This window comes from Akebia trifoliata, chromosome 14, assembly GCF_017979445.1.
Source record: "Akebia trifoliata isolate Shusen 1 chromosome 14, ASM1797944v1, whole genome shotgun sequence".
Classification (NCBI taxonomy): domain Eukaryota; kingdom Viridiplantae; phylum Streptophyta; class Magnoliopsida; order Ranunculales; family Lardizabalaceae; genus Akebia; species Akebia trifoliata.
The window spans coordinates 2,410,063-2,429,204 of NC_141388.1; the positions used below are offsets into that span (position 1 = coordinate 2,410,063).

A 19,142-nucleotide genomic window follows, 5' to 3' on the forward strand; every position below is an offset into this window, starting at 1 on the left:
TTATTTTTATTTTTTTCTAAATCGTGTGGGAGCCGTTTGTAGGTATATATACAATCAACTGGATCCAAGTAACAGTGGTGCTGTCAGCCACATTGCAACCCTTCATTTCAAAGAAAATCTTTGTATTCTCATATAGTACAAATTAAAAGAGCACCACACATGTTTTGAATAAAATATTATTTTTAGGTCTTCCTACCTACTTATAAATTCAGGTCCATCAGTAGTCCCACCACTACATCCATTTCACTCCCAACCATCTCTTCCATCCTTTCTTCTCTCTCCTTCTATGACATCTTCTCTCAATAATATTGTTTAGAAATAAAAGAGAGAAGCACCTGAACCTCCTCCTCCTCTCTCTCTCTCTCTCTCTCTCTCACACACACACACGCACGCACACCAACTGTTGCCTTGTAGGTTGTCTTTTACATCATTCACAAAAGTCGTCTTTTAAGACATTTGCCCCATCACTGTTGCCTTCGGAGCATTTATGTGGTTGTTTATTACTTTGTATGTGTGTGTGGATTCCGTTGACTTACTTAAGGGGTCATTACTATCAAGTACCGTACGGTTAGCACAGCATGCAAAGAACACGACCACGACAAGTGACTAATTCTTTTTAAGCTTGGTTTCTTTGATACCCTTTTATCTGGACTATTAGTTCAAGTAAGATTGCTTTAATTCATTAATTACCTCTCCAAGTAATGGACATTGAGTCAGAAAGCCATGAGAAGGTTGGATTTTTCACTAAAGGGTGGCAGTGGGTTAAGTCCTTGTTTGAAGGATTGAAGAATAAAGTTGTAGGTGTTACCAACAAGACGATAAAGCTTGCACAAGATGACCCAAGGAGGGTTATTCATTCTATCAAGATGGGATTAGCTCTCTCCTTGGTTTCTCTTGTCTACTACTTCAGACCCCTCTATGATGGTTTTGGTGTCTCAACTATGTGGGCTGTGTTAACTGTGGTTGTCGTCTTGGAATTCACTGTTGGTAAGCTATATATCTTATATATATATGATGCAACTAATCGCTAATGAAATATATAACTTCACATGTTTGTAACTTGTAAGGCTCATACATTAGCTTGTTTTTCAAATAATTTTTTTCTGTCAAACTTAAGGAAATTTTAGGATCACCCCTCTGAGAAATAAGATTAATTAGCAAAACCCCAAACTCTTTGGCTATCAATAAAAAAGACCAATATTCCCTCCCAAAAAAATTTATGGCATAAGATATATACTGCCTAAAATGCAATCCTTTTAGAGTGAAATGAGTCGACAAAGTTGACTAATAGTCAAAGGGGTAATTGGCTCTTTCCTTCCCAAGGTCTAATAAGTAGTAATTTGAATGCACTAAAATTCAAAGAGTAATAAGCATAACTTACTTAAATGTGTTTTTTTCTTCTTCAGGGGCAACCTTGGGTAAAGGTTTAAATAGAGCAATTGCAACATTTATAGCTGGTGCTCTAGGTGTTGGAGCTCATCACTTGGCAAATCTTGCTGGACAGACAGGAGAACCCATGCTCTTAGGTTTCTTTGTTTTCCTAATAGGTAAATTGATTTTATATTTATATATAATAAAAAATAAAAAACTCTTCAATTAGCTACAACTTTAAGTTTATTTTTATTTATTTTTTTCTTAACTATTAATTTTTTTTACTTATATGTTCAAATTTGTTGGGTGGGTGTATTGCAGCGGCAGCAGCATCGTTCTCCCGATTCTTTCCTGGGATCAAAGCAAGATACGATTATGGGGTGTTAATATTCATATTAACTTTTTGTTTGGTTTCTGTATCGGGTTATCGAGTCGAAAAGATATTAGAGCTGGCTCACCAGAGACTATTAACGATTATAATTGGTAGTTCTGCATGTGTGTTTATTTCTATTTTCATCTGCCCTGTATGGGCTGGTGAGGAACTCCACAAGCTTGTTGCACTCAACATGGAAAATCTTGCAGACTTCTTGGAAGGTACATTCCTCTTTCTATAATAAGAAGTACACACCAACAACAACATAAATCAACGAACTTATCTTTCCTTTCTAATTGTATTTCTTGCATGTAAGCCTTAAGACTTACTAAGAACACTATTCTTACAGGATTTGGAGGAGCATATTTTGAAAATGAGGAGAGTGATTTAGTTTCTAAGGATGACAAGTCATTTCTTCAACGATATAAAAGTGTTCTCAATTCAAAGACAACTGAAGAATTATTGGTGAGCAAAAGCTAGCTCAGTCTCTCTCTCTCTGACTCTCTCTCTCACACACACACGCACACACTCATATATATGGGTCCCGTTCGCCACCCTTAGTTTTACCACACACTTTAACAAACGCGTTTTGTCTTACATGGGTTAGAAGTTTCAGAATGAGCTGATTTTTGGTGAGGATGATCTCTATGGTGAGGAGATCATCCTCACCAAAAATCAGCTCATTCCAAAACTTCTAACCCCATCAAAATTGATTTACAAAAAATGGACGGTCCACGATTTTTCAACGTGTAAACATGGGGCTAAACATTTCGGAATGGGCTGATTTTTGGGGAGGATGATCTTCTAATCATAGAGATCATCCTCACCAAAAATCAACTCATTCCAAAACTTCTAACCCATGTAGGACAAAAAACGTTTGTTAAAGTGTGTGGTAAAACTTAGGGTGCTGAACATTTCCCCATATATATATATATATATATATATATATATATATAGATAGATAGATAGAAAATTAACACTTATAATGGGTGACAAGATCACTATCTTTGTACAAAAAATTACATGAAGACCACTGATTTGTTTTACTCGCAAAAGTAGAGAAAATCATAAAAATACATTTGATTCGGTACTAAAAATATATTTTATGAACTAGGGGCCTCATGATAACTCTTAAAAATGGAAGAAAATCACCAACTCTTAAACTAATTTTATGGATCCGAAATCCATATAATAACAGTTTTAAAACTGTTATTTTCTTCCCTTTTTTTATGAATGAGAATTGAGAAGTAGTTCCATTAATTATCAATGTAAACGCAAAATTACTTATTATAAATAAAATAAAAAATTGGGAAAAGTTACTCAAATTTTACAAAATTAATACCCAATGCAATTATTCATGTTTATTTACGTGATGTTTTATTACATTGCAGTTTAATTTTGCGAAATGGGAACCATGTCACGGCCCTTTCAGGTTCCATCATCCATGGAAACAATATCTGAAAATTGGAGGATTAACGCGACAATGTGCATATCAACTTGAAACTCTCAACGGCTACATCAACTCTGAGATCCAGGTATGCATTGAGTCACTTTTCTCATCCTCCATTAACCGTAACCTTATAATATCTCTTACACATATTGAATTTGAATCGAGGAACATGGAACAAATTGGTTTTTGTATTTTAATATAATCTAATCCAACTCGGTACATTTACGAGTTGATCCATCGAGTTCTGATTCAAATCCTGGCTCTTTAATTGCCTACCCAACCTGACCAACTTATGTTAGTTATTATGCAGGCACCCCCAGAGTTCAAAAAGAAAATTCAAGGGACATGCACAAAGATGAGCTCAGAATCCGGCAAGGCCTTAAGGGAATTAGCCTCAGGAATCAGAACAATGACACATCCATCTGATGCTGACATCCACTTGTCGAACTTAAAAACCGCTGCCAACGACTTGAAAACCACTCTGAAAACCGCCTTACCGATAAATACTGACCTATTAAATGTCATACAAGTTGCCACAGTTGCTTCTACACTAATAGAGATGATTGCACTCATAGAGAAAATTGTGGAATCCGTTAACGAGCTTGCCCAGCAATTGAAATTCAAAAGCCTAGATACGATTGTAATACCAGAGACACCAAAACTGGTACATCGAGTAACCATAAAACCGGGATCTGATGCTGATGTTCCTCATGTGGTTATTACAGTATTTGGAGCAGCTAAAGCCCTTAATGGAGATGTGATGAATTCTCAATAAGCAAAGAGAAGGATTGGGAGTGTGAGCATTTGTTAAGACTAACTTGTAACAATATATAAACAAATACTCATCTTGCTTTGTTAAGTGTTGGGCAATAAGAGCTTAATCTGACCATGTTGTGATCAGAAGATTTGAAGCATTATTTTTCTTTGAAAAACAATAAAAATAATGAAATCTCATTTGCTTGCTTTGTGTAATAAAGCAGCTTGTCTTCTGTCACATTGAACAGTTTCCTCCATTTAGTTCACTTTTATCAGCTTTAAGGACTCTTGAGAGAGAGAGAGTTTGTACTTGTGCACCACATTCCCAAAGCGAGAGAGAGAGAGATTGTTTGTACTTAATGCACCACATTCCCAAAGCAGCATTTACCTGTTTGGTAAAGTACCGATTGATCATGGTTTTTAAACTCGTCCGAGACCGAGACGTATCGTCCGAGTTAACTCGGTATCGCAGCCTAACGATACCAACTCACAATGAATCATGAGACAACCGCGTATCGTGAGATATGCGAGTCGTCTCGGACGATATTTTCGCAAAATTCGTCCGAGACGAACGAGATATCCGAGATATTATAGATTTTACATTAACTCGCGAGACAAACGAGTTGTATCGGACGAGATTTTCAAAATCTCGTCCGAGTTAACTGAGACAACCGAGTTTTGCGAAAAAAAAGTTAAAAATGAAATTTTCTATTTTATTTTTACAAGCAATAGCTATTGAGTGATATTATTACTTTCTTGTGATAAATACTTAAATGTATTTTTGATAATTTGTTTTATTTTTTTCTTTAGAAGCTTTTTGATGAAAATTTCATTAGAAATTTATACTAATCTTTAGGAAACATGTGTTTTATTTAATGGGTAACGTTCAATGACTAACTTTTTGGCAAAACATTTTTCAAAACATAAGTTAGAAGTTTTGGAATGGGCTGATTTTTGGTGAGGATGATCTCTATGGTGAGGAGATCATCCTCACAAAAAATCAGCCCATTCTAAAACTTCTAACCCATGTTTACAAGTTGAAAAATCGTGGACCGTCTATTTTTGTAAACTATTTTTTATGGGGTTAGAAGTTTTGGAATGGGCTTTTTTTTGGTGATGATAATCTCCTCACCGTATAGATCATCTTCACCAAAAATCAGCCCATTCCAAAACTTCTAACTCATGTTTTGAAAAATGTTTTGCCAAAAAGTTAGTCATTGAACAGGACCCTTATTTAATTACCTTGAATTTGATTGATAGGTATATTATGAATTTTTTTTTAATTTTATATTTTTTGGGGGGTTCATTTTTTAATAGGAATCAATTCTGAATTTTTCCTGAATTTTTCAGATTTTTTAAATGGTTAAAAACCATTGTTTTAATGTTGAACGAGACGACTCGACGAGACGAGACGCATCATCCGAGTCAAATCGGTATCAGAGGTGAACGAGACGAGACCAAATACCGAGTTTAAAAACCATGCGATTGATTGGATGTATATATTTACTTATTTGAAACAAAAACGCATTTCCTTTCTAACAGTACTAACGGTCTTTAAGTTCAAATCGACTAGTACAATAGCAATCCGACACCAGTAAAGATTAATAAAAACAAGGCCGGCTAAGATGACCAATCAAGCGAGAACCAATACACAAGAACCTATTCAATAGCAATTCGACACATCCTATCCCAATTAATTATCAACAAAATCCTTAAAGAAAATCCCTCTAAACTCCTTGAACTCTTTGGACCAACAAAATACAAGAGTACTCAAAATATCCAAAGTCGTTTCCTCACAATTCTTTCCTCTTCCACTGAAGGTGCAGTTATTGCATTTTTTCCATTTTTCCCAATAAATTGGAAATGGAGTGATGCTCTACAGCAACCTCTTCACCCTCTAGAATTATGGAAAACTCATATCCAAAAAACAAAATTCAAAAACAATTTTTTTGAGCTTATCAAAGTTTTGGAAATGGACAACTATCCAACTTGAACTCCCAAATATAAAGTTAAAATTTAACAATGAAAAATAATTATTTTTTTCAAAGTTCAAAGAATTTTTTCCTCTACAAATCCTTTAGCATTCGATCATGTTTTTTTATGCCACAAGGTAAGCTCAACAACCCTTAGTAAGAGTTGAAATCTTACTAAGTTAGTAAGGTTAGTTGGACTCTATTTGAAATCCTAATTCCTCTATTTGGTGTCACCATCTCGAAATCCTCAAATGAGTTACAATAATACATAGAAAAACACTTTGGTGACCAAGTTAATTAGTCTCCAATGAGATTTCTTTTGCTCATAGGAAAGAGATTTCAAAGACCAATCGCATGATGCCTAGTTTTGTAAATCGGGGATGCCTTCAATTCACGTGGGTTCATATCATTGGTCGACCTAAAATTTGACCAAAATTTTTTTTCACTAAAGTTCCATGATTGCCTATTTACTTGGTAACACAAGAAAAAAACATGATTGGATACCACACGATTCATGGAATTTGAAAAAACTTAAAAAGAAAAACAAAACGACATCGTTGGATTTGCATCTTTAATTTGGAAGTTCAATGACCATCTATTTTGGATTGATGAGGTTTTAAAAAGAAAAAAAAAATTGAGCTGTAAATTTGCCAATATGGAAATTATGTGGTCCTAAAAAGTCTTAGTAAGGTTATGAGTTCATTCCATCTTCGTAAATATGGTGTGATGGCTGAAATGGAATCTAATCAACTTGAAAATGCGGAACACCTCAGCAACGTTTGAACTTTTCGCATTTGGGGACTTAAATTTTGGAGTGACTGAGACTTTCCCTTCTTTTAACTCACTCTAGTCATGAGTAGGTATCCATCTTCGTGGAAATTAAATCCCTCTCTCATTTCCTTTTGATATACCACGCGGAACCTACAATGGTACACCAACATCATTATTATTTGGTTGGATCGAACTATATCGACTGACATGTATTAGTGTTGGCTGAGACTGATATGAAATATAACCTCAAAATATTAATATTTCAGAAAGTATGCATGAGAATATTTCGGAATGTTTCAGTCCATTGGTATGGATTTTCTCATGATTGAAACAAGATTTTAGACCTTAATCGATCACAAACACCTTACCTGTTTGAACAATCCCATCATCTCTTAGTGCGGAGAATCCCTGTATCATTGAATTTTCATAGAACCACCAACCATCATGATTCTAATCAGTCTTTGGTTCGCTCTTCACCATAAGGTTCTATAGAATATAGTGGTCACTTAGGAATATTGTTACAAAATTTAAAAATAATAATAATAAGAAGAAGAAAATATGGAAGATGACTTGTTCAACAAACCTCTTGTGTCAATTTGAGATGGAAAATGTCCTAAATCGAAATGACTCTATTTCTCATTATCTCAAGATTAAAATACAAGTATCATATATAGAGTAATTTTATAAACAATAAATCCTAGTTCAACTCCAATCCAAATTCATCATAATTCAATCATAATATCATCAATTAATCTTACTACTATATATTGTGAGCTATCATATATATTATTATACTTCCTTCTATTGGTTTATGATCAAATTTTATTATTTATTGTGCAGGTAGCAAGCTACATGTAGGACTTAAAATTGGATGGATTTTCTATGAAATCCAGCAAGTGCACCGAATCCGAATTAGCGGGTTTGGTCCCATCAAGTATATCCGAATTAAAAAATAGTTCGGATATGGGTTGATGTCCCTTGATCCGAGTTGAATTCGGGTATGATACGGTTACATTCCTATATCCATCAAGATTCGAATGATATATTATTTTGTAAGTTGTATTTTTATATATTTCAAGTTATTTTCTATCAACCAACAATAGTTAGGTATAATGATTAAGACTTCTTTTCAAAATGAAGTCGTCTTGAGTTCAAGTTGCTATTTAACCATATTTTAGCAATTTTATTTGAAATAACCTTGAATGATTTGACATTATCCGACCCAATTCAAATCAATTGATTTGATCGGATCTGGATATAAATTTGATGAAAATAAAATGGTTTAGACATGATTTTAGCTATTAGGATCTGAGTTGGATCCAAAACCTGATATGAATCTAAATAAAAAATTCAGATATGAGTATGGACATACTCATATCTAAACCGTTTACTACCTATTTTAAGCCATAACTACATCCCACTCATGTTTTTTAATCAATTTTCTCTCTCTCTCTAAAAAAAAATTATTTAAAGAGTCGTGATGAATGCACATGGTCTTGGTACGTTGTTGGGTACGTGGCTGACATGGTGAGGGCATAAAACCATAGATAGTTTTCATCGGGATACACAAGAAAATGATATGCGGTTCTATGCCTTTGCCACATCAGCCACATACCAAGGCCGTGTGCATTCATCATTATTCTTATTTAAATCTGAAGTGAGGGACTGCTTTGATTAGAATCAGTAGAATACACCCATAACCATACTTCAAAAGTTTTGTTTGACTTGAAAAAGCTTATTCCCTACCTTCCATATATACAAACAAATACACATTTAAGCTAGTTGGGTACCTTTGACTCCAAATAGAAACTTGGCTGTAAGTTAGATTTCAAGGAATAATATATCCATTCTCTATCAATGTTGACATTTTATATTTCTTTCCCTATTTTAATTATAGAAACATTAGGGAACCGATTTTATATTGGAGATGGGGGCATCATCAAAAATTAGAAATTAACTATTTTATTATTAGAAATTAAAAAAACGAATATCCTAGTACTAATGGGACCTCAAAATCCTTGACCAAGACTGACCCGCCTAATGGTCGGTCTGGGATGGACCCAATAAGAAACACCTGCGTCCAAGTAAGTCTGGCCCGTAAATTTTCTTATATGTTATAAATATAAAGATTAAAATATCATAAGTAAGATTATAATATAGATTATCGTGCAGGGTCAAGTCAGCGACAAACCCATATCCCAAGCTCGAACATGGGCCTATACATTGGCCTAGTACCACTACCTAAACCCGACCATTATGGGCCAAAACCCAGCCCATATTGTCTTGTTCACTAAAGATACCAAGATGACCCAGGTGAGTCATCGAGATCTTGGACCATTTTTTAAACCATGGATGCATATTAGAATTCCTTGGAGTGAAGTCATCCTAGGTCCAAACAGTTGGAATTGTGACGCACATTCCTAAGGACTAGATCTAAAGGCTTATAATTTGGGGAATTAGAAAGAAAGAAAAAAATCAGTTTTTGAGGTTTGTTAAAATATGATTCCTTATTTTGGATATTTTTGTTAACCCCTTATTTAAATGATGCAATTAGTGAAACAAACAATATTCTATTAGTTTATTAGCATTATCCCTTTGACGTGTTAAAAGTTAATCAAACGTCCCAAAACTCCTCATTCTTTTCTCGACAATTTGTTAAAATCAAGAGATAAGTGCTGATTTTTTAACTCAATTTGGCAGGGGATTCAAAATTCACCCACGTGGCATGGGCAAAGAATCGTAAATTCCGTCTCTCGAGATATACAACCACCTGCCATCTGCAATTGAGTATCCTGAGCGAAAGAATCTACTAATCTTTGCACATGACACGTCTCAGTAAGTTTTTTATTCAAGCTGTCAGGTGAGTTCAAAAATCATTAGTGGAATCAAAAATAGCAATTGAGAGAAAGACTTGCATGCGAAAGACAACCCACAGTTGCCATACTTCTATCTCATCCCCCACTCGCAAATAATAAGTTTCAAAAACTTCTCTTTCCTTTCTCTCTCTAAAAGAAAAAGGGTGATACAATTAGATACAGTTCTCCACGTCCCGTTAAATATTGGAGATATATATCCTTCACATTTTTTTATTTTTTATTTTGACAACATATCCATTTGACCATGGTCATCTATGAGAGACCAACAACAAATTATTTGTATACCCTCATACTCAAACCTCTTTGCCAAAAAGCCTTTCATCCTTGCGTTGGGGGATTTTAGTGAGACAAAAGATCATCACTTTGTTCTTCCCATAACTGATTACTTACTCAGTGTAAGAAGAGAATATATGAATGAATTTTTCAAGAAGATAACGAGGAGTGGAGGAGAAGTGCGACGGGGGGCCTTGCAAGAATTGCCAAACAAATCAAAATTTTCATCTTGAAGATTGAAGATGCTGCATTTATTGGAGAACTACAAGGCTTTAGGCAAGTGGTGGGAGACGGGGTATTTCAGACCATTTTTGTCAATCTTTTGTAGAAGACCATGGATGAAAAGAGGGATGAGGATGTGGGTGTGGGTTAAAACGCAGTCAAATATTCACCAAAGCCCGAATGGCTTAAATTACCTGAAAAAGATGTCACTTTTCTCTCAATCCTCTTTCTTCCACTTCTTGGTGAATTGAGTATTTGAGTTTCAATTGGTTGGCACAACTCTTAAGACTCTAAAAGAGCACTACACAATCTTTCTTCAATGTTAAAAAATAGATTGCCATTATCTGTTAAACTTTAATATTTATCTTCCAAATAATTGATGTTTTCCACAGTTTACAGAATAAGTAATTAAAGGTGTGAAGCTCACTTCTTTGACAAAGCTCAAATATTCTTCACCATAAAAAGAGAACTACCATGAAATTTAATTAATTAATACAGGAAAATCAGAGGTAAAGAGTATGAAACGAATAGTTCTTATAGTTAGTCTTGTGGGGAGAATTCGCATTTGCTTTTCAGTTAGTCTTATATAGTATGGTACATACAAGAAAGGAAGCAACAAAAATTTGTATTCATCTACAGAAAGAGCTGTATTTGGAGATGGAACTAGGAATCGTCATCATAAGTATAGAGCAACACACAAACAACAAACTCAGTATAAAATAAATATATTACACAAAGGACTACTGATACAGAATGGTACATTTACTTACCATCCATATACAGGATTCTCTACCTGAGGCGGCAAGAGGTGTAAGTCCTCGCAGTGCTGCTTGTTATAGTCTCGGGTTCCAGGTATTGCACCTGTACACAACCTCAGAATCTCATTCCCCGTAAGACAGTAGTGAGTAAATGCCAACCCCCCATCTACCATATCAGTCAAGCTAGGCATTGAAACTGATTTCGTAATCGTCCTATTTGTTTTGCTTGATTCTGCTCTATCTCCACTGTTATTCAAGACCCTGTCTAGACTAGAATACTCCATAAATCTCTGAGTAGCGGCCTCCCACGAGAGATTATATCTCTGCTCGAGAGTAAGAGGCTGAGGCTCGTTAGAAATTGCTTCTTTCACTTTGGCCACAAACTCTTCCGATGAATTGTATGTCAAGCAGTTGGGGAACGACCTGAAGAACTCATTTGATGGGTGGTCCGCACATACCACAAATTTTCCCATGGCAAGAGCTTCAGCAGTTGCCGTGCAGAGAACGTCACTGACACTAGGGTTTATGAAGACTTTGTAACTGCCAGCATTGACAAAAAAATAGGAATGATTTGTGCAATTCAAAGATATTCAATTAGAGGGATGAGAAAAAAAAAAGGTGTGTGTCCGTGTGTGTGTGTGTGTGTTAAATCCTAAAATCATTCGTACCCATGAAGTGAAGCATCTGCATGGTCTCTCCCTCGGAGGAAGTTGACATTCAGGTCTAGCTTCTTGGCAGCAGACTGGACTTCAGGTGCATCCTCTCCATTCCCAAACACATCCAACTTAAAACCTTCTAGGTCATTCTTGTGCTTCCCTAACAAATCGATCAATTCCCTGTACCCTTTTGCCCAAACCATCTTGCCCAAGAAATATGCTCCCTTAGAGAAAGATTGCTGTCCATGCTCCCTTTCTTGTGCTACTTTCTCCCCAACCTTCAGAAATTTGGGACTGACCCCATGAACATTGCATACGACAGATCTCGCTAGATCCTGGGTTGCTGCAGAAAGGCGAAGTACCTGCATAATGACTACCCTTAGGTCAATTCAAAGTCTAGAGAAACTGCACATTTAATAAAAATTAATACTTAAATATGACTTTTGGTAGGATAAAAAAGCAAACAGTATTTTCCCAATAAATCCCTATTTATGACTCAAAAAAAAAAATGTAACAGGTGATGACAGTATCGAACACAATAGACGATACCTTGTGACAGTATGCTCTGGTGACCCAATTGTTTATGTGTTTCACGAGAAAAGCTTGGAGAGCCCCATTCCTCTCCCTCTTGATATACTCTAAGTAATTTGTGTGGACAATGCCGACAACATGGTTAAACTTATCAGTCCAACGTCTACCATGATGGTACCAGTTCAGGTGCTCAGGTTCTTCCAGTATTGCGATGTCAGCTTCCTTGGAAGAAATAAACTGTGAAGTGTCCCCGGCAGGAATAATACTCCGCCTTTCCTTGGAGAACTACAAAACAAGGAGAGCAAACATATTGCACACACGGAAAAGTTTGTATAATCAGCAAGAAAGTGCTGAAAAATAAGCATCAGAGTGCTACCTTGCCCGGATAAAAGGAGATTTTGAAATCTGCTTTGAAGTCGAGCCTTTCCTCCAGCCACTTCCGTATATAAACTTCCTGCTCCTCTGGTGAATTGAATGTGATCTTGTTGGGATAAACTAGCACCTGGTCTGATTTACAAATCCATGGTACCAACAGTGTTACATTTTGCTTTGCAGACTTGGCTAGATATGCTGCCCGAAACAACGGATTTACGGCAGTGCCAGTCATCCAAGGAAGACTAGCAGTAGTGACTATTGCGACATGTCTTTTTCTATCTGTTGATTCATGCTTTGCAGAGTCAGTCCAAAGGCCACCTTCGTAACAGTGTCCAGTACTACGGAGGACACTAGCTATCCTTATATCCAGTTCATCATTAACATTTTCATTTTCAACAGAAGTTATTTCCCCAGATGATGAGGAACGTAAGAGTAGTTGGTCCTTACGTTTGCTGCAAAAAGTTTCCACCATCTTGTCACATATATCTGCAACCATTGTCACACAGCATTAGAAGCATTCACAATGCACAACTAATATGAGATACATAAACAGCAATGCCTAAGAGATTAGAACAACCCTGATCATTTCATGCTACACGAAAAAATAGTTGGTTTAAGAAAAACTGAAAGAATTTGTTACCTCGTTTAATGCCAAGTTGATCAAATAAGGATCCTGACTGCTTAACCAGATATGCCAAAAGTTCAGGTAGATCCAGTGGTGGTACTTCCTACATCAAATATCAAAAGGAATAATGTCACTTTATTATTTTTAGTTTTGTTTTTATTTTTTATTTTTTGTTGTTTTTGCCAGTACTTCAGTACTTGTAGTTCAATACGACTTATCAAAACTTTCCTTCTAGGTATAATTCATTTCAAAGCAGATGAGACAGTAGTGGGACCACCTAAGCAGGTTTCTAACTTGGTTCACTTCAAAAGCATACCTTATACCCATAGCAAGCTGGCCTGGAAATGATGTTAGGCCCGTTATACCGATGGGTTGGTCCCACCCAATGTATCCTTATGCTAAGGGTACAAAAGGTTTGGCAAGGCATGCAATACTCGTTTGTCATCAATAAGTAAGAGTTGAAACCATGATGGTTGATTTCATAACAAGTCTTAAACAGATGAAAGAAAAGATGACACTACAAAGAGCTAACAAGGTTAGAGGCCCAACCTTTGATTCATGAGGCTCCATGCACATGGCTTTCTGCAAAAAGAAGTAAATAGTATAAAAAAAATAAGTTATATTTCCTTATTCTTCTAGGTTTGCATTATAGCATAAATACTGTGAAGATAGATGTCACTAACAATAAGAGAGTAATTATTATTAAAAACAGGAAAGCTATAACTAACACAAACGAAGTGAAGAGGCACTAAGTCTTGAACTATGACCAAAATAAATTAAAATTTGAATAAAAATCAGCATAACACAGACAGGTAGATGTGAAGCTGTCAAACATTGACATTCATACCACTTAATTCATAGGTTGAGATACATACATTTAAATACGTTAGTACATGATAAGAATTTTATAAAGAAAGATTGTAAATCATATAATTAATATATCAGTGTAATAAAAGGTAACAGGCGAGTGAAAGGGGTTCTCTGAGCGACCTGGTGACCAGATTTATTTTACAGAGTAAATTCATACTAATAAAATAAATTCAAATCACTCAAAATTTCATAGATATTAATATAGTTTTCTTCAAATAGTATATATATACTATTTGATTGTACATGGCTGTCAACAGAAATCCCAAACACAAAAGCAGATAACAACGCAGTTGCACTTGCAAGCGAGAAGAAAAGAACAGTGATGAAAATATAATGTTGCTCCCGCCAAAACAAAGCTCTCAACTTGCCTCTTAGTTTGCCTTCTCCATACAAAAGAAACAAGAGAATATAATTGAGGCAAAAAAGATAGGGGTTTTTTCTTCAAAGGGAAAGAAAGACTATTATCTTTTAGTATTGTATCAACTATTAAGTTATTAAAAAAGCTAACTTAAAAGGCTAAGATATGTTTTAGGTCCTAAGGTCCTTGAACAAGGAAGTGATGGCCCAGACATTGCCTAGGGAAAGCCGTGACTACACAACATACTTAAAAAGCCATCTGAAAACAAAATATTGAAAAAAATGATGTAATTTTCTAAATAAGTGTGTAGCATAACCCGTATGGCGTTATACAAGGTGAGTCTTCAAAAAATAGTGTCCTTACATAAATTAAGTCAATTGACTAGAAGGGTTCTTAAAATGATGCAAACATACGTGTAAGTTTACTATTTTTGAATTGAAGGTAAATCGGTTTACATGGATTTTCATTTTTATGATAGAAAAGCAAAACAAAACAAAAAAAGTTAACTAAATTATTTGTTGGTTAGCAAAAGGTTGTCTAGAAAATTTTCTACCCCAGTATCAATTGGTTTCACTTTCGAAGAGTATCACTGGCACAATGACTATAAAGTTTTATATGGCCAAATAATTAAAGCAACATCCCTAGTCAGAATGAAACTTATCGTCTACTACAACTATCAACTATAAGATAATACAACAATCATCAACTATTAGAATGAGACTTATCTTATAGTTGATAGTTGTAGTATATGATAAATCCCCTTCTAACTAAGAATGTTGCTCTAACCTATTTGGTCGTATAAAAGTTATGATCATTGTACTATGTAAGAATACTTTTGGAAGGTGAAGCAAATTGATACTCGGATAGAAAATTTTCTAGACCAACCTTTTGCTAAACAACAAATAATTTAGTTCATTTCTTGTTTGTTTGTTTTGCTTTCTTTGATAGAAATAGGAAATCCATGTAAATCGATTTACCTTTAATGGTGATAATATTGAACTTAAGTATATTTCTGCAGGTAGCCCTTCATTTTAAGTTAACATTCAAATCGATTGACTTTTAACCTATGTAAGATCACTATTTTTTGAAGACTCAACTCATATACACCATACAGGTTATATCGTACACTTATTCAGAAAAATATTATTTTATTCAATATTTTGTTTTCAGATGGCTTTTAAGTATGTTGTGCAGACATATAGTCACAAATTTCCCTAGGCAATGTCTAGGCCATTACTTTCTTGGTCAAGAACCTTAGCACCTAAAACATCTCTTAGCTTCTTAGGCATGCTAGCTAAGGTATGTTACAGCCTGCATCAGTCTAACTATTAAACATTTTGGTATTTCTTAATCTCTCAAGTAGCATACCCAAATGTAATTTAATCATACAATGAAGAACTTGGCCAAACTCCTGTTTGGTTCCAAACTACCAAAAGACAAGAAAACTTGTTGGGTTTGTGATATAAAATCACTTCTTTTATCTGTTTAAATATTGTCCAGTTTTTGAGTGGTGATTTGGGTAAAAATAAGTTTGCTTTAAAATATAAGAAAGAGATAGAAGGAGGTGAGTATGGTTTAACCTAATAATCCCTCCAACCAAATTTAAAAAAATAAATAAATAATAAATAAAAGAAAACATACCAGTCTTGATTTTACTTTCTCCAGAAACGCGCTGTTCTTAAAATTGCCAAAAATCTCTGAAGACGAACTTTTACGCTCGAATTCCCTCAATCTCGTTTTCAAGACCCTAATTGGCTCCCATTCCTTATAAATTCCCTTGTCCTCGCCTTCCCAATCCCATCGAAACTCCTTCAACCTAACCCTCCTCCTGCTCCGTGGCCTTTCCCTGTCATCAAATTCAATAATTGCATCCGTATCCTCCACCTCGGAAGCAATAACATTTTTTATCGCAGAGAGGTCGATTCGAATTCTCGCTTTAGGGCTCCATTTTTCCAAGACTTTACGACTAAAATCAGGAGACGAGTATACTCGACGAAACTCAGAAATCTTTGGCTGCAATCTCTTGACGAAATCGATCTCATTCGGTGAAGAAGACCGTATGGCAGGAACAGAGAAGGTAGAAGCCGAGTGGAGGAAATTTTCAAGCTCTCGATCGAATGAGGTCGCGAGATTCTTGAACGAGTTTGCCCTATCTTTCAACAATTGCAAATCTGCATCTGCAGAGTCTCTCACCTCTCTCCAACCTTTCGAGATGAACGAAAACGCCTTCTCTGCTGTTACAACTGAGTTCGCAGAGGATGATGGACGAGCTTCTGCACCCAGATTGATCATGGCGAATGGAAAATTTACAGAATTAGGGTTTTCTGGGTTTAATTTTTTACTCTCTCTCTCTCTCTCTTCTCTTCTCTTCTCTTTTATTCCTTCAAAGATGAGCGAATGAAGAGGGAGAGCTGAACGCGGTAAGGAAAGACGATAGAAATGGAGGGATAGAGAAGTATGAAAAGAAACAAAGCAGGATTTAACGGTTGGGATTCTCAAACCACACGTTACACCAAAGTCCATACACGTAGGATACGAAAGAAAGATGAAGAAGTGCTGACGTGGAAAGAGAGTCACATGGGTCTGCCACGTAGCTTAATTTAATTGGGTAAATTACATTTCCGCTATTGTTAAGAATCTTCTAGGGAGAAGACCAGAATATGCTGGATTCTGCTCTTGGGTACGTTGTGCGTGTAGACAAACCTTGGGACCAGAATATGATGGAAGTTGTGGAAGGGCGATGATAGCCGTTCAATCCAGAAAAGTGGGACCCACAATTCCTACCATATTAGGACTTATGTTTTTTTATGATAATTTGTTCATATTTACTCAAGAAATATAGTGAAAACAAGAGAAAAATTATTACAATTTGAAATCAAGGAAGACAATCATACACTTAACAAACTTTATTGCAATTTACTAATTTATTTTTATGTGTTAGTAACGGTGCTGTAAATCTTTAACAAGAGAAAATTATCATAGTATAAAATTATGCTCCAAAGATGACTAGGTTTATTAATTTCATTATTATTTGGTGGCATAAATTATAAGTCCTATCTATGTCAAAAGGCAATTCCATTTTAAGTGTTAGTTATGTGTTAGAAGAATCTAAAAAAAAAAAAATTATACTATTATGATCTAAAATAGTGTCTCGTTCTGATAATAAAGGTAAGGTATCTATATTTTCCTTTTTGTTAGAGTTTAAAACACTTAAGACTCTTAACCTAGTCATGCACGTAATCCAATTTGTTTGAATTCCTATAAAAATATGTCACGTAGACAACTAACATTATTATAGGAATGGGATATTGTGTTGGATGGTGGAGGAGGGAAATCCTCCACCAACACCTCAATACATGTCACTTAAGTCACAAAATTTTCTTGAATTGTGATTAAGGTGGTGTGTGTTGATTCAACTCATTTCTGGAGCATACATTTTTTTCTGGTTCTCACTTTTAATTTGTATTAAGATCATGTAGTTTGTCTTCTTTAAAACCATCAACTCACCTAGCTAGACTCCCCAATTTTTAAACCACATGTTTTGGATTAGTTTAAGTTTTCCAGATTACGCACCAGACAAGCTATATAGACCCATTTCTTAAAGGAAGCCAACTGGACGATTCACAATGACTTGATCCCACTTTTTTTTTGTCTCTTCTTGGCACTTTCATGCATCTTTTGTCTTGATTCCTTCAATAGATCTCATGACTTCATCATACGTACGTGGGATGACTTTTACGTAGTCTCCTATTCTACCAACAAGTCTTCTAATTCCTCTTTTTAATAGAAAATGTTTATCTTTACTGTTATAATGAGAGAAGGCGAAGTACTAGAAGTGGATCTACATCAAATTTTGGATTTCAAAAATATCCCCATCTTAATATTTAAATTTAATATAATCAATGTTATTTTGATAATAATAATAAATAAATAAAAATCAAAAAAATTATAATCACACATCTCTAAAATCGTGTTGGTTATATTTAAAAAATTACAAAAATATCTTTTTAACTATGTAAACTTCAAAATTATCATTTAATTAATATTTTAAATTATAAGTAAACCCTTTAAATGTGTTTGTGTTTGCATATGCCACCTAATTTTTAATAAAAAATTATTTTTAACTAACTAACTTATCTTAAAATTTTATTTTTAAAATCTTAATAAAATAATTTTGGGTAAATAAATTATGGCATTGCTCTTCTTTTTTCTTTTTTTTTCTTTTTTCTTTTTCCTTTTACTTGGCAAGCAAGTTTGTTGTCTAGTAGTCAAGGTAAAGGTGGGTTCAACGAGATTTCGACTTAGGTCGTGGACTCAACATTTCACATGCCTTTATCAATTTAGTTAAGTTGGTATTTTTAAATTAAAGCCTTGTTTTATATGTCTGCAGATCATCCTAAATTTATGAAGTTTGGCATTAAAATTTTTGCACTATAATTCTACTATGTCTTGTAATCTTTTGTTTTGGATGAAATTATCTTCAGGTTTTATAAAGAAATTTGGTGGAAACAAGGGGAGAAATTGTAACAATTTGAAATCGAGGAAGACAACCAAGCACCTAACAAAACTAGTCCAAGTTACAAGTTTGTTTTATGTTCAGTTATAGTGCAATAATACCTTAACAAGAGAAAATTAAACTAGTAAAAAATAAAAATACCCCAATAGACAGCTGGGTTTATTAATTTTATTCTTGTTGGGTGTCATAAATTATAAGTCATTTCTTTCTGGTTCCCACAGCTGTAAGATTGTGATGTTTGTCCTCTTCAAAACAAACAACTCACCTAGACTTCTCAATCCCACATAGTTTGGATTAGTTTAAGTTATCCAGACAAACTAACCAGACCCATCTCTTCAAAGCTAAACTACCCAACAACTGGACGGTTCACAATGGTCTGGTCCCACCT

The 19,142-nt window shown here is 34.9% G+C and overlaps 2 protein-coding genes across 2 annotated transcripts; one reads left to right on the plus strand and one right to left on the minus strand.

Annotated features, from left to right (window-relative positions):
• Positions 1-71: 71 nt before the first annotated feature.
• On the plus strand, positions 72-4,190 carry LOC147385447 (aluminum-activated malate transporter 8-like). The gene is made up of 6 exons (XM_086424451.1): positions 72-987; positions 1,407-1,547; positions 1,693-1,965; positions 2,094-2,209; positions 3,136-3,279; positions 3,505-4,190. The coding sequence occupies exons 1-6, from the start codon at positions 702-704 to the stop codon at positions 3,967-3,969; spliced, it is 1,425 nt and encodes a 474-aa protein (XP_086280577.1). The 5' UTR covers positions 72-701; the 3' UTR covers positions 3,970-4,190.
• Positions 4,191-10,673: 6,483 nt separating this feature from the next.
• On the minus strand, positions 10,674-16,688 carry DGD1 (UDP-Glycosyltransferase superfamily protein). The gene is made up of 7 exons (XM_086422688.1): positions 15,880-16,688; positions 13,560-13,592; positions 13,026-13,113; positions 12,387-12,871; positions 12,029-12,295; positions 11,492-11,841; positions 10,674-11,363 (listed from the first exon to the last, which is right to left on the minus strand). Exons 1-7 carry the CDS (start codon positions 16,528-16,530, stop codon positions 10,832-10,834), a joined length of 2,406 nt encoding a protein of 801 aa, XP_086278814.1. The 5' UTR covers positions 16,531-16,688; the 3' UTR covers positions 10,674-10,831.
• Between the last annotated feature and the right edge of the window lie 2,454 nt (positions 16,689-19,142).